This window comes from Rhinoraja longicauda, chromosome 29, assembly GCF_053455715.1.
Source record: "Rhinoraja longicauda isolate Sanriku21f chromosome 29, sRhiLon1.1, whole genome shotgun sequence".
Classification (NCBI taxonomy): domain Eukaryota; kingdom Metazoa; phylum Chordata; class Chondrichthyes; order Rajiformes; family Arhynchobatidae; genus Rhinoraja; species Rhinoraja longicauda.
Genome location: NC_135981.1, coordinates 1,194,772 through 1,207,479, shown reverse-complemented (window position 1 = coordinate 1,207,479; position 12,708 = coordinate 1,194,772). Strand labels below are relative to the sequence as shown.

At 51.0% G+C, this 12,708-nt stretch overlaps 1 protein-coding gene across 1 annotated transcript in view; it reads left to right on the top strand.

Annotated features, from left to right (window-relative positions):
- The window catches only part of LOC144607715 (cytosolic 5'-nucleotidase 3-like), a 19,643-nt gene extending 7,525 nt beyond the window's left edge, over positions 1-12,118 (top strand). Inside the window, 6 exon segments of the mRNA XM_078424741.1 lie at positions 26-111; positions 1,582-1,637; positions 1,640-1,670; positions 7,356-7,518; positions 8,231-8,431; positions 10,189-12,118. Of these exon segments, the coding sequence (XP_078280867.1) occupies positions 26-111; positions 1,582-1,637; positions 1,640-1,670; positions 7,356-7,518; positions 8,231-8,431; positions 10,189-10,326 (675 nt within the window). The 3' untranslated portion in view covers positions 10,327-12,118.
- Positions 12,119-12,708: the final 590 nt, after the last annotated feature.

Below are 12,708 nucleotides of genomic sequence, written 5' to 3'. Positions count from 1 at the left end.
AGTAATTGCGTGCTGTCTTTGCCAGCTGAAGGAGCTGGTGAATATCTACTACCCCATTGAGATTGACGCCAGCCGCAGCATCGAGGAGAAGTTTCCGCTGATGATCGAGTGGTAGGCCCACAGCTTCCCGCCGTTACACATCTTCACATCCCCTACATTGAAGCAGAAATCCAGTTTAGACTTTAGAGATACAGAGCCAAATCCGCAGTGACCAGAGATCCCCCGTGTACCAGATCCATCCTACACACGAGAAGCCAATTAACCTACAAACCTGCACGTCTTTACAGTGAGGGTGGAAACCGGAGCGCCCGGGGAAAACCCACGCGGTCACAGGGACTACGTACAAACTCCGTGCAGACAGCGCCTGTGGTCAGGATCTACATGGGTCTCAGGTGCTGCGAGGCCGCTGTGCCACCTGTTGGTTGGGCAGGTGGGATCTCACCTCCTGTAATCTCTCCACACCCTCCATCTCCGCCCACCAACCTTTCTCCAGTCTTCACACTCTGGTTTCTCGATCATCCCCGGGGCATCACTGCTTGCAACTGTATCTGCAACTTCCAGTCATGAACCTTTAGGGATACAGCACGGAAAACAGGCCCTTTGACCCACCGAGTCTGTGCCAACCACTGATCATACCCCATTCACGAGCACTATCCTACACACGAGGGACAATTTACTATTGTTACTGAGGACAGGTGGGGGGGGGGGTTGGGGGGGGGTTGGGGAGGTGGGTTGGGGAGGTGGAGGGGAGGTGGGGATGTGGGGGGGGGGATGGTGAGGAGAGGTGGGGGGAGTTGGGGGAAGGGGATGTGGGAGAGGTGGGGTGGGGAGGTGGGGGGGTGGGGGAGGTGGGGGGTTGGGGAGGTGGGGGTGGGGATGGGGGAGGTGGCGGGGTGGGGGAGGTGGGGGAGTTTGGGAGGTAGGGGGGAGGTGGGGGGGGGTTGGGTAGGTGGGGGGGAGGTTGGGGAGGTGGGGGGTGGGGATGGGGGAGGTGGGAGGTGGCGGGGTGGGGGTGGTGGGGGAGTTTGGGAGGTGGGGGGGAGAGGGGGGAGGTGGGGGGGGGTTGGGTAGGTGGGGGGTGCGGGAGGTGGGGTGAGGGGAGGTGGGGGAATTTGGGAGGTGGGGGAGAGGGGAGAGGTGGGTGGGGTGGAGGGGGGGGTGTTGGGGTGAGGGTGTTGGGGAGGTGGGGGTGCGGGAGGTGGGGGAGGGGAGGTGGGGGAATTTGGGAGGTGGGGGAGAGGGGGGAGGTGGGTGGGGGTGGAGGGGGGTGTTGGGGTGTTGGGGTGAGGGTGTTGGGGAGGTGGGGGGAGGGGAGGTGGGGAGTTTGGGAGGTGGGTGGAGAGGGGGGGAGGTGGGGGGGTGTTGGGGAGGTGGGGGGTGCGGGAGGTGGGGGGAGGGGAGGTGGGTGTTGGGGAGGTGGGGAGGGGGTTGGGGAGGTAGGGGGTGCGGGAGGTGGGGGGAGGGGAGGTGGGGGGTGGGGGAGGTGGGGAACTGGGGGAGTTTGGGAGGTGGGGGGAGTTGGGTGTGGGGGGGATGTTGGGGAGGTTCGGCAAGTCACTGGGGTCTCTGCTGTCTCGGCAGGTGGACTCAAACACACGGCCTACTGGTGCAGCAGAGGATTCGCAAGGATCAGCTGGCGGGATCGTGCAGGATTCTGGCGTGGTGCTGAGGTAACGGAGTGAGAGGCGAGACGTCCCTGTTCCCGCATCGTTCCGGGCCCGTCTACTGCGGGGTTAAACGCCGCTCCCCACACCAGCAGAGGTTGCAGACTGATGATGCAGCACTGTGGCACTTCTGGACGAGATGCCGCCTTTTATGATATGATACGATACAATATGATACGATACGATATGATACGATAGAACTGTATTTATCCAGGAGGGAAATTGATCTGCCAACAGTTATAAAACACAAAATACATGATACATGGAATTAAAGTGAGGAGTGGAAAGGATTGGGGGATGTGCAGAGATTTAGGGGGTGGGGGGGGGGTGGGGGAGGGGGGGAGGGGAGGGGAGTCCGTCTCCGTCTACCTCACGTCAGAAGGGGGAGGAGTTGTGCTGTTTGATGGCGTCAGGGATGAAGGATATCCTGTGGCGTTCTGTGCTGCATCTTGCACCTATTGCCTATTGTCTATTGTCTATTGATGGGTGTGATGTTTCTGCTAGCGGGAGTGTCGAGGACCAGAGGCCAAATCCTCAGAATAAATGCAAGTACCTTTTATTCTGAGGCTGCAAAAGGCACACAGAAGCGTTTTCTGATCATTTTATGGCCTCAGAATAAAAACCAGAGGCTTTTATTACTCAGCAGAATAATTTATTTATTCAGAGGGCGGAATTCATTGCTACAGACGGCTGTGGAGGCCACGTCTTTGGGCATTTTAAAGGCGGAGATTGACAGCTTCTTGATTAGTGCGGGTGTCAGGGGTTACGGGGAGAAGGCAGGAGAATGGGGTTAGGAGGGAGACATAGATCAGCCGTGATTGAATGGCGGAGTAGACTTGATGGGTGGAATGGCCTAATTCTGCTCCTATCACATGATCTTATGACCACTTCTTTGCTGCAGTTTTCCAGCTGGGATGTGAGGCCGGTCTCCGTGACGTTTGTGACCTGTATTACAGTATAGCAAAGGGGATTACAGAGGCATGAGGCAGGAGCTGGCCAAAATTGACTGGAAGGAGGCCCTAGCAGGTAAGACGGTAGAACAGCAATGGCAGGTATTCCTGGGAATAATGCAGAGGTTGCAGGATCAATTTATCCCAAAGAGGCGGAAAGACTCTAAGGGGAGTAAGAGACACCTGTGGCTGACAAGGGAAGTCAAGGACAGCATAAAAATTAAGGAGAGGAAGTATAACATAGCAAAGAAGAGTGGGAAGACAGAGGATTGGGACTCTTTTAAAGAGCAACAAAAGTTAACTAAAAAGGGAATACGGGAGAAAAGATGAGGTATGAGGGTTAACTAGCCAATAATATAAAGGAGGATAGCAAAAGTTTTTTTAGGTACATGAAGAGGAAAAAAATAGTCAAGGCAAATGTGGGTCCCTTGAAGACAGAAGCAGGGGAATTTATTATGGGAACAAAGAAATGGCAGACGAGTTAAACCGTTACTTTGGATCTGTCTTCACTGAGGAAGATACACACAATCTCCCAAATGTTCTAGGGGCCGGAGAACCTAGGGTGATGGAGGACTGAAGGAAATCCACATTAGGCAGGAAATGGTTTTGGGTAGACTGATGGGACTGAAGGCCTGATAAATCCCCAGGGCCTGATGGTCTGCATCCCAGGGTACTTAAGGAGGTGGCTCTAGAAATAGTGGAAGCATTGGAGATCATTTTTCAATGTTCCATAGATTCAGGATCAGTTCCTGTGGATTGGAGGATAGCAAATGTTATCCCACTTTTTAAGAAAGGAGGGGGAGAGAAAACGGGTAATTATAGACCAGTTAGTCTGACATCAGTCAATTATAAAAGACGAAATTGCTGAGCATTTGGATAGCAGTAACAGGATCATTCCGAGTCAGCATGGATTTACGAAGGGGAAATCATGCTTGACAAATCTACTGGATTTTTTTGAGGATGTAACTAGGAAAATTGACAGGGGAGAGTCAGTGGATGTGGTGTACCTTGACTTTCAGAAAGCCTTCGACAAGGTCCCACATAGGAGATTAGTGGGCAAAATTAGAGCACATGGTATTGGGGGTAGGGTACTAACATGGATAGAAAATTGGTTGACAGACAGAAAGCAAAGAGTGGGGATAAATGGGTCCCTTTCGGAATGGCAGGCAGTGACCAGTGGGGTACCGCAAGGTTCGGTGCTGGGACCCCAGCTATTTACGATATACATTAATGACTTAGATGAAGGGATTAAAAGTACCATTAGCAAATTTGCAGATGATACTAAGCTGGGGGGTAGTGTGAATTGTGAGGAAGATACAATAAGGCTGCAGGGTGACTTGGACAGGTTGTGTGAGTGGGCGGATACATGGCAGATGCAGTTTAATGTAGATAAGTGTGAGGTTATTCACTTTGGAAGTAAGAATAGAAAGGCAGATTATTATCTGAATGGTGTCAAGTTAGGAAGAGGGGATGCTCAACGAGATCTGGGTGTCCTAGTGCATCAGTCACTGAAAGGAAGCATGCAGGTACAGCAGGCAGTGAAGAAAGCCAATGGAATGTTGGCTTTCAGAACAAGAGGAGTTGAGTATAGGAGCAAAGAGGTCCTTCTACAGTTGTACCGGGCCCTGGTGAGACCGCACCTGGAGTACTGTGTGCAGTTTTGGTCTCCAAATTTGAGGAAGGATATTCTTGCTATTGAGGGCGTGCAGCGTAGGTTCACTAGGTTAATTCCCGGAATGGCGGGACTGTCGTATGTTGAAAGGCTGGAGCAATTAGGCTTGTATACACTGGAATTTAGAAGGATGAGGGGGGATCTTAGACAATAGACAATAGACAATAGACAATAGACAATAGGTGCAGGACTAGGCCATTCAGCCATTCAAGCCAGCACCGCCATTCAATGCGATCGTGGCTGATCACTCTCAATCAGTACCCCGTTCCTGCCTTCTCCCCATACCCTCTCACTCCGCTATCCTTAAGAGCTCTATCCAGCTCTCTCTTGAAAGCATCCAACGAACTGGCCTCCACTGCCTTCTGAGGCAGAGAATTCCACACCTTCACCACTCTCTGACTGAAAAAGTTCTTCCTCATCTCCGTTCTAAATGGCCTACCCCTTATTCTTAAACTGTGGCCACTTGTTCTGGACTCCCCCAACATTGGGAACATGTTTCCTGCCTCTAATGTGTCCAATCCCCTAATTATCTTATATGTTTCAATAAGATCCCCCCTCATCCTTCTAAATTCCAGTGTATACAAGCCTAATTGCTCCAGCCTTTCAACATACGACAGTCCCGCCATTCCGGGAATTAACCTAGTGAACCTACGCTGCACGCCCTCAATAGCAAGAATATCCTTTCTATCCATGTCAGTACCCTACCCCCAATACCATGTGCTCTAATTTTGCCCACTAATCTCCTATGTGGGACCTTGTCGAAGGCTTTATGAAAGTCGAGGTACACCACATCCACTGACTCTCCCCTGTCAATTTTCCTAGTTACATCCTCAAAAGATTCCAGTAGATTTGTCAAGCATGATTTCCCCTTCGTAAATCCATTCTGACTCGGAATGATCCTGTTACTGCTATCCAAATGCTCAGCAATTTCGTCTTTAATAATTGACTCCAGCATCTTCCCCACCACTGATGTCAGACTAACTGGTCTATAATTACCCGTTTTCTCTCTCCCTCCATTCTTAAAAAGTGGGATAACATTTGCTATCCTCCAATCCACAGGAACTGATCCTGAATCTATAGAACATTGAAAAATGATCTCCAATGCTTCCACTATTTCTAGAGCCACCTCCTTAAGTACCCTGGGATGCAGACCATCAGGCCCTGGGGATTTATCAGCCTTCAGTCCCATCAGTCTACCCAAAACCATTTCCTGCCTAATGTGGATTTCCTTCAGTTCCTCCATCACCCTTGGTTCTCCGGCCCCTAGAACATTTGGGAGATTGTGTGTATCTTCCTCAGTGAAGACAGATCCAAAGTAACGGTTTAACTCGTCTGCCATTTCTTTGTTCCCCATAATAAATTCCCCTGCTTCTGTCTTCAAGGGACCCACATTTGCCTTGACTATTTTTTTCCTCTTCACGTACCTAAAAAAACTTTTGCTATCCTCCTTTATATTATTGGCTAGTTTACCCTCGTACCTCATCTTTTCTCCCCGTATTGCCTTTTTAGTTAACTTTTGTTGCTCTTTAAAAGAGTCCCAATCCTCTGACTTCCCACTCTTCTTTGCTATGTTATACTTCCTCTCCTTAATTTTTATGCTGTCCTTGACTTCCCTTGTCAGCCACAGGTGTCTCTTACTCCCCTTAGAGTCTTTCCGCCTCTTTGGGATAAATTGATCCTGCAACCTCTGCATTATTCCCAGGAATACCTGCCATTGCTGTTCTACCGTCTTCCCTGCTAGGGCCTCCTTCCAGTCAATTTTGGCCAGCTCCTGCCTCATGCCTCTGTAATCCCCTTTGCTATACTGTAATACTGACACTTCCGATTTTCCCTTCTGCCTTTCCATTTGCAGAGTAAAACTAATCATGTTGTGATCACTGCCTCCTAATGGCTCTTTTACCTCTAGTCCCCTTATCAGATCAGGATCATTACACAACACAAAATCCAGAATTGCCTTCTCCCTGGTAGGCTCCAGTACAAGCTGTTCTAAGAATCCATCTGGAAGGCACTCTACAAACTCTCTTTCCTGGGGTCCATTTCCAACCTGATTTTCCCAGTCTACCTGCATGTTGAAATCTCCCATAACCACCGTAGCATTACATTTGTGACACGCCAATTTTATCTCCTGATTCAACTTGCACCCTATGTCGAGGCTACTGTTTGGGGGCCTATAGATCACTCCCATTAGGGTCTTTTTACCCTTACAATTCCTCATTTCTATCCATACTGATTCAACATCTCCTGATTCTATGTCACCCCTTGCAAGGGAATGAATATCATTCCTTACCAGCAGAGCAACCCCACCCCCTCTGCCCACCTGTCTGTCTTTTCTATACGTTGTGTACCCCTGAATATTCAGTTCCCAGCCCTGGTCCTTTTGTAGCCATGTCTCAGTGATCCCTACAACATCATACTTGCCCATGACTAACTGAGCCTCAAGCTCATCCACTTTATTTTTTATACTACGCGCATTTAAGTACAACACTTTAACTTCTGTATTTACCTCCCCTCTCACATCGGTCACAAATGGCCCTGCCCTTAATCTCTTTTCCCCTCTAGAACTTCTGTTCCCATTCTTCCGAGAGTCTTCTGCAATATCTCCTGTATTCCCTTTAACCTCATCTTCATATTCACAATTTGTTAACCCCTTATTGAAACCCCTTATTGAAACATATAAGATAATTAGGGGATTGGACACATTAGAGGCAGGAAACATGTTCCCAATGTTGGGGGAGTCCAGAACAAGGGGCCACAGTTTAAGAATAAGGGGTAGGCCATTTAGAACGGAGATGAGGAAGAACTTTTTCAGTCAGAGAGTGGTGAAGGTGTGGAATTCTCTGCCTCAGAAGGCAGTGGAGGCCAGTTCGTTGGATGCTTTCAAGAGAGAGCTGGATAGAGCTCTTAAGGATAGCGGAGTGAGGGGGTATGGGGAGAAGGCAGGAACGGGGTACTGATTGAGAGTGATCAGCCATGATCGCATTGAATGGCGGTGCTGGCTTGAAGGGCTGAATGGCCTACTCCTGCACCTATTGTCTATTGTCTATTGTCTATTGACGCTTTCTCTCGCAGGGCGGGCTACCAGACTTTCTTCGATGAACTTCACAAGAGCAAGATTCCCGTCTTCATCTTCTCGGCTGGGGTCGGAGACATTTTGGAGGAAATAATTCGCCAGGTTGACGTCTATTACCAGAACGTGACCGTGGTCTCCAACTTCATGGACTTTGATGAGAACGTGAGTGTCGGGACTTAGGTTGCCAACTTCCTCGCTCCCAAATACGGGACAAAGGGTGACGTCACCGCCCTGCGCCCCACGTGACCTCACCCAGCCAGCGGCCACGTGCTCCCGGCCCGGGCGGCCGCCATTGGTGGAGCGGGAGCACGTGGCCGCTGGCTGCGTGAGGTCACGTGGGGCGAGGGGCGGTGACGTCACCCTTTGTCCCGTATTTGGGAGCGAGGAAGTTGGCAACCCTACTAACACAGGACAAGGGCGGTCCCGTATGGGACAAACTAATTTAGCCCAAAATACGGGATGTCCCGGCTAATACGGAACAGTTGGCAACCCTAGTGGAAAACGTTGCCAGGGGTGGTGGTGGAGGCAGATGCCATAGTTGTGTTTAAGAGGCTTTTGGACGGAGGGATGTGGATTAGGCACAGGTAGATAAGAGATGGTCTTAGATGGAGAAGACAATCCAGACAGATGCATTCCTGGGATATTTCTGTTCAGTTTAGTTAGTTTATCGCCATGTGTACCGAGGTACAGTGAAAAGCCTTGAGACGTTGTGGGATCTCGCTGCCTGACATGTCCCCACTGTTGCAGCCACTCCCCGAGACCCTCACGGGGCGGCCGGAGTCTGGGCCCAGGAAGCGTGTGTGCGGATGGTGGGAGAAGCACCTACAGCTGCCCCTTGTTCCCGCGTCACCCGGCCTATTTCTCTCCCCCGCAGGGGTTTCTGAGAGGCTTTAAAGGCGAGCTGATCCACATCTACAACAAGGGGGAAGGGGTGCTGCAAAACACGGACTACTTCCAGCAGCTGAGTGCCAACACCAACGTCATCCTGCTCGGAGACTCGCTGGGCGACCTGGACATGGCCAACGGGGTCCAGAACATGGAGAACATCCTGAAAATAGGGTTCCTCAACCACAAGGTGAGCTGGGGGGGGGGGGGAGATTGGGAGGGGGACAATGGGAGGGAGTGAGAGAGGGAGAGGGAGGGGAGGGAGGGAGGGGGGGGCAGAGAGGGAGGGAGGGAGGGGGGGGGCAGAGAGGGAGGGAGGGAGGGAGGGAAGGGGAGAGGGAGGGAGAGAGGAGAGAGAGAGAAGGGGAGGGAGAGAGAGAGAGAAGGGGAGGAAAGGGGGAGAGAGAGAAGGGGAGGAAAGGGGGGGAGAGAGAGGGAAAGGGGGAGAGAGAGGGAAAGGGGGAGGGAGAGGGAAAGGGGGAGGGAGAGAGGGGGAGGGAGAGAGGGGAAGGGAGAGAGGGGGAGGGGGAGGGGGGAGGGAGGGGGAGGGGAGAGGGAGGGGGAGGGGAGGGGAGATGGAGGGGGAGAGGGAGGGAGAAGGAGAGAGGGGGGAGGGAGAGGGAGGGCCACACAACTTGCGAGTCTGAGGACATTGAGAAGCTCGTCAACCTAGCACCGAGCACCCTGAAGACAGTTGGGCGCCACTATAGGTGGCGCGGCTATAGCGTGGCTGCCTCACAGCGCCACAGACCCGGTACAAACTAGAGGCATAAACTCTCTTGGGATTCTACTTAACCTTATCTGCCAGAGCAATCTCAAGCTCCATTTAAGTTCACAAGTAATAGGAGCAGTATTAGGCCATTCGGCCCATCGAGTCTACTCCGCCGTTCAATCATGGCTGATCTCTGCCTCCTAATTCCATTTTCCTGCCTTCTCCCCATAAATTGTTGAGTGTTTTTAAAGCAGAATCTCATTGAGATCGACACTTGATAAGCAAGTGGAGTTACTCAGCGGGTCAGGCAGCAGCTCTGGAGAACATGGACAGGTGGTCTCTAGAGTATCTGTGCTCTCCACAGATAGACAATAGACAATAGGTGCAGGAGTAGGCCATTCAGCCCTTCGAGCCAGCACCGCCATTCAATGCGATCATGGCTGATCACTCTCAATCAGTACCCCGTTCCTGCCTTCTCCCCATACCCCCTCACTCCGCTATCCTTAAGAGCTCTATCCAGCTCTCTCTTGAAAGCATCCAACGAACTGGCCTCCACTGCCTTCTGAGGCAGAGAATTCCACACCTTCACCGCTTCAGACATCAATGGCTCAGTGAATGGTCTTCTCTCTCCTTGCACAAGATTCTATGGAGACCATTCTTGGCGGTGGCACGGTGGCGCAGCGGTAGAGTTGCTGCCTCACAGCGCCAGAGACCCGGGTTCGATCCTGACTACGGGCGCTGTCTGTATGGAGTTTGAACGTTCTCCCCGTGATCTGCGTGGGTTTTCTCCGGAGGCTCCGGTTTCCACCCATACTCCAAAGACGGGTAGGTTTGCAGGTTAATTGGCTTTGGTAAAATTGTAAATTGTCCCTAGTGTGTATCTATAGGGCTAGTATACGGGGCCGAAGGGCCTGTCTCCGCGCTGCATCGCCAAACCAGACTAATAATATAAATCGGAGATACACACAAAATGCTGGAGTAACTCAGCGGGACAGGCAGCATCTCTGGAGAGAGGGGATGGGTGACGTTTCGGGTCGAGACCCTTGTTCAGAGAAGCTTCTCGTTCTCTCCAGAGATGCAGCCCGTCCCGCCGAGTTCCTCCAGCATTCTGTGCCTCTCTGCCTTCGGTGTCAACCAGCATCTGCAGTTCCTTGTGAAGGAAAAGCAAACTGCAGTTCCTTCCCACACAGTGATATGAATGGCTCTCTTACCTTTACCTGTTTCACCTGCTGTAGGTGGATCAGTTCCTGGACAAATACCTGGCCTCCTTTGACATCGTGCTGGTGGAGGACGAGACCTTGGAGGTGGCGAACGGAATCCTGCGGCATGTACTCCAGCCCGGCCCCGCCGCCGCTCCTGGTGGAGAGAGTTAGACATCGAGGGGAGAGGTAACTTCACCCCCTCCACACCCCCCAGTACTGGGGCAGTGGGGAAGAGGACAGGGGCTTTATTTTTAAAGACTGCGCTGCGTAAGAAAGCTGGTCCTCTCTTGAGCAGACCCTGCACAACGCGAGCCCTTACGTGGCATTTTAAAGCGAGTGGTGACTGCAGAGCGCGTCTACGCCAACCAGCGTTCTGTCTATCTGTGAATGGACTGTGTATTTGTAAGATATCGTTGTGGTAAAATTAAAACATGCAACCACGTACCCAGCTCTGTGACCCATTGAAACGCCCGACCTGCCCCCGATTCAGTTTTTAAATTTACCAAAAAACATTCCAACGTGAAATAAGTTCACAAGTTATAGGAGTAGAATTAGGCCATTCGGCCCATCGAGTCCACTCCGCTATTCAATCATTGCTGATCTCTGCCTCCTAATCCCATTCTCCTGCCTTCTCCCCATATCCCTTGACACCCGTTCTGATCAAAAGAATCTGTCTATCTCTGCTTTAAAATTATCCACTGACTTGGCCTCCACAGCCCTCTGTGGCAATGAGTTCCACAGATTCATCACCCTCTGGCTAAAGTAGTTCCTCCTCATCTCCTTTCTAAAAGAGCACCCTTTAATTCTGAGGTTGTGACCTCTGGTCCTAGACTCTCCCACCAGTGGAAACATCCTCTCCACATCCGCTCTCTCCAATTTCTGTACGTTTCAATGAGGTTCCCCCTTAACCTTCCAAATCACTTTACAACCAGATGTGTAACTGTCTAACAATGCAGGATGTGTATTGATTGTTTGTAAGTTGGCATGGTTTTGATTGATTGATTGATACTTTAATGTCACACGCACTTGCTGCTGTGACATTATTTGTTTTGTTTACAATACACAAGTCTGCAAAGTGTCGCCATCTATGAGGCACTGACAAAGTTACAAAAGTATTCAATATATTCCCGATGATCTCATTCAGCTGAGTGTAGTTCATTGTCACGTGTACCGAGGTACAGTGAAAAGCTTTTGTTGTGGGCTAGCCAGTCAGCGGAAAGACAATACATGATTACAATCGAGCCGTTTAGTGTACAGATACGTGATAGGGGGACAGAGGAGTTTCACAAGATCATAGTTAGAGTCAGAAATGTTGCCGTAGGTGGAGATTGCCGTAGGTGGAGCAGTTGTATACGAGTGTGAATCTGCTTCTGTGGCCAGCACGCAGTCATTAAGGGCCTGGGTTGGGCACCATCTCCTGCTAATTGCGTCCCCCTCCCCCGTCAGGTCCCTCCTCATTCTCGGTGACCCCCACACTGGGTTCCTCTTGTTCGTTGTGGTAAAGTTAAAATCTACAACACTACACCCGGGTTCGATCCAGACTACGGGGGCTGTCTGTACGGAGTTTGTACGTTCTCCCCGTGACCTGCGTGGGTTTTTTCCGGGATCTCCGGTTTCCTCCCACACTCCAAAGATGTACAGGTGTGTAGATGAATTGGCTTGGCCTTTGTTTGTATATGAGGTATAAATGTAAATTGTCCCTAGTGTGGGTAGGCATATATTAATTTGCGGGGATTGTTAGTCGGTGCGGACTCGGTGGGCCAAAGGGTCTGTATGCGCGTTGTGTCTCTAAACTAAAAACCAAAATTATAAACTAAACCTAAAACCTCAGATAGACACAAAGTGCTGGAGTAACTCAGCGGGTCAGGCAGCATCTGTGGAGAGAAGGAATGGGTGACGTTTCGGATTGAGACCCTTCTTCAGACTGGTTAGGGATTAGGGAAAGGAATGATGCAGACGATGATGTCGAGATTTAATGACCCTCGATGTGTCTCCCATTGGTACTCTCGTTCCCTGCCCCCCTGTAGCCTGGTATCTGACCCCTGCCCCTCCACCCTACCTCCCCCTCTCTCTCTGGGTCCCCTCAGTTGCTGGGGGGGGGGGGGGGCAGTGGATGGTGACAGGTCCCATTACAGGGACAGATGGGCAATAAATCTGTTCTGGGGATGGGAATATCAGTAAGTGACCAAGTGTATAAAACTGTGAGGCGTGGAATGGGCGGCACGACGGTGCAGCGGTAGAGTTGCTGCCTCACAGCACCAGAGACCCGGGTTCGATCCTGACTATGGGTGCTGTCTGTATGGCCTTTGTACATTCTCCCCGTGACCATGTGGGTTTTCTCCGGGTGCTCCGGTTTCTTCCCACATTCCAAAGACCGACAGGTTTGTAGGTTAATTGGCTTACTTAAAAAAATAAAATAATTGTCCCTCGTGTGTGGGATAATGCTGGTGTACAGGGTGATTGAAGGGTGATTGACACAAAATACTGGAGTAACTCAGTGGGTCAGGCAGCATCTCTGGAGAGAAGGAATGGGTGACATTTCGGGTCGAGACC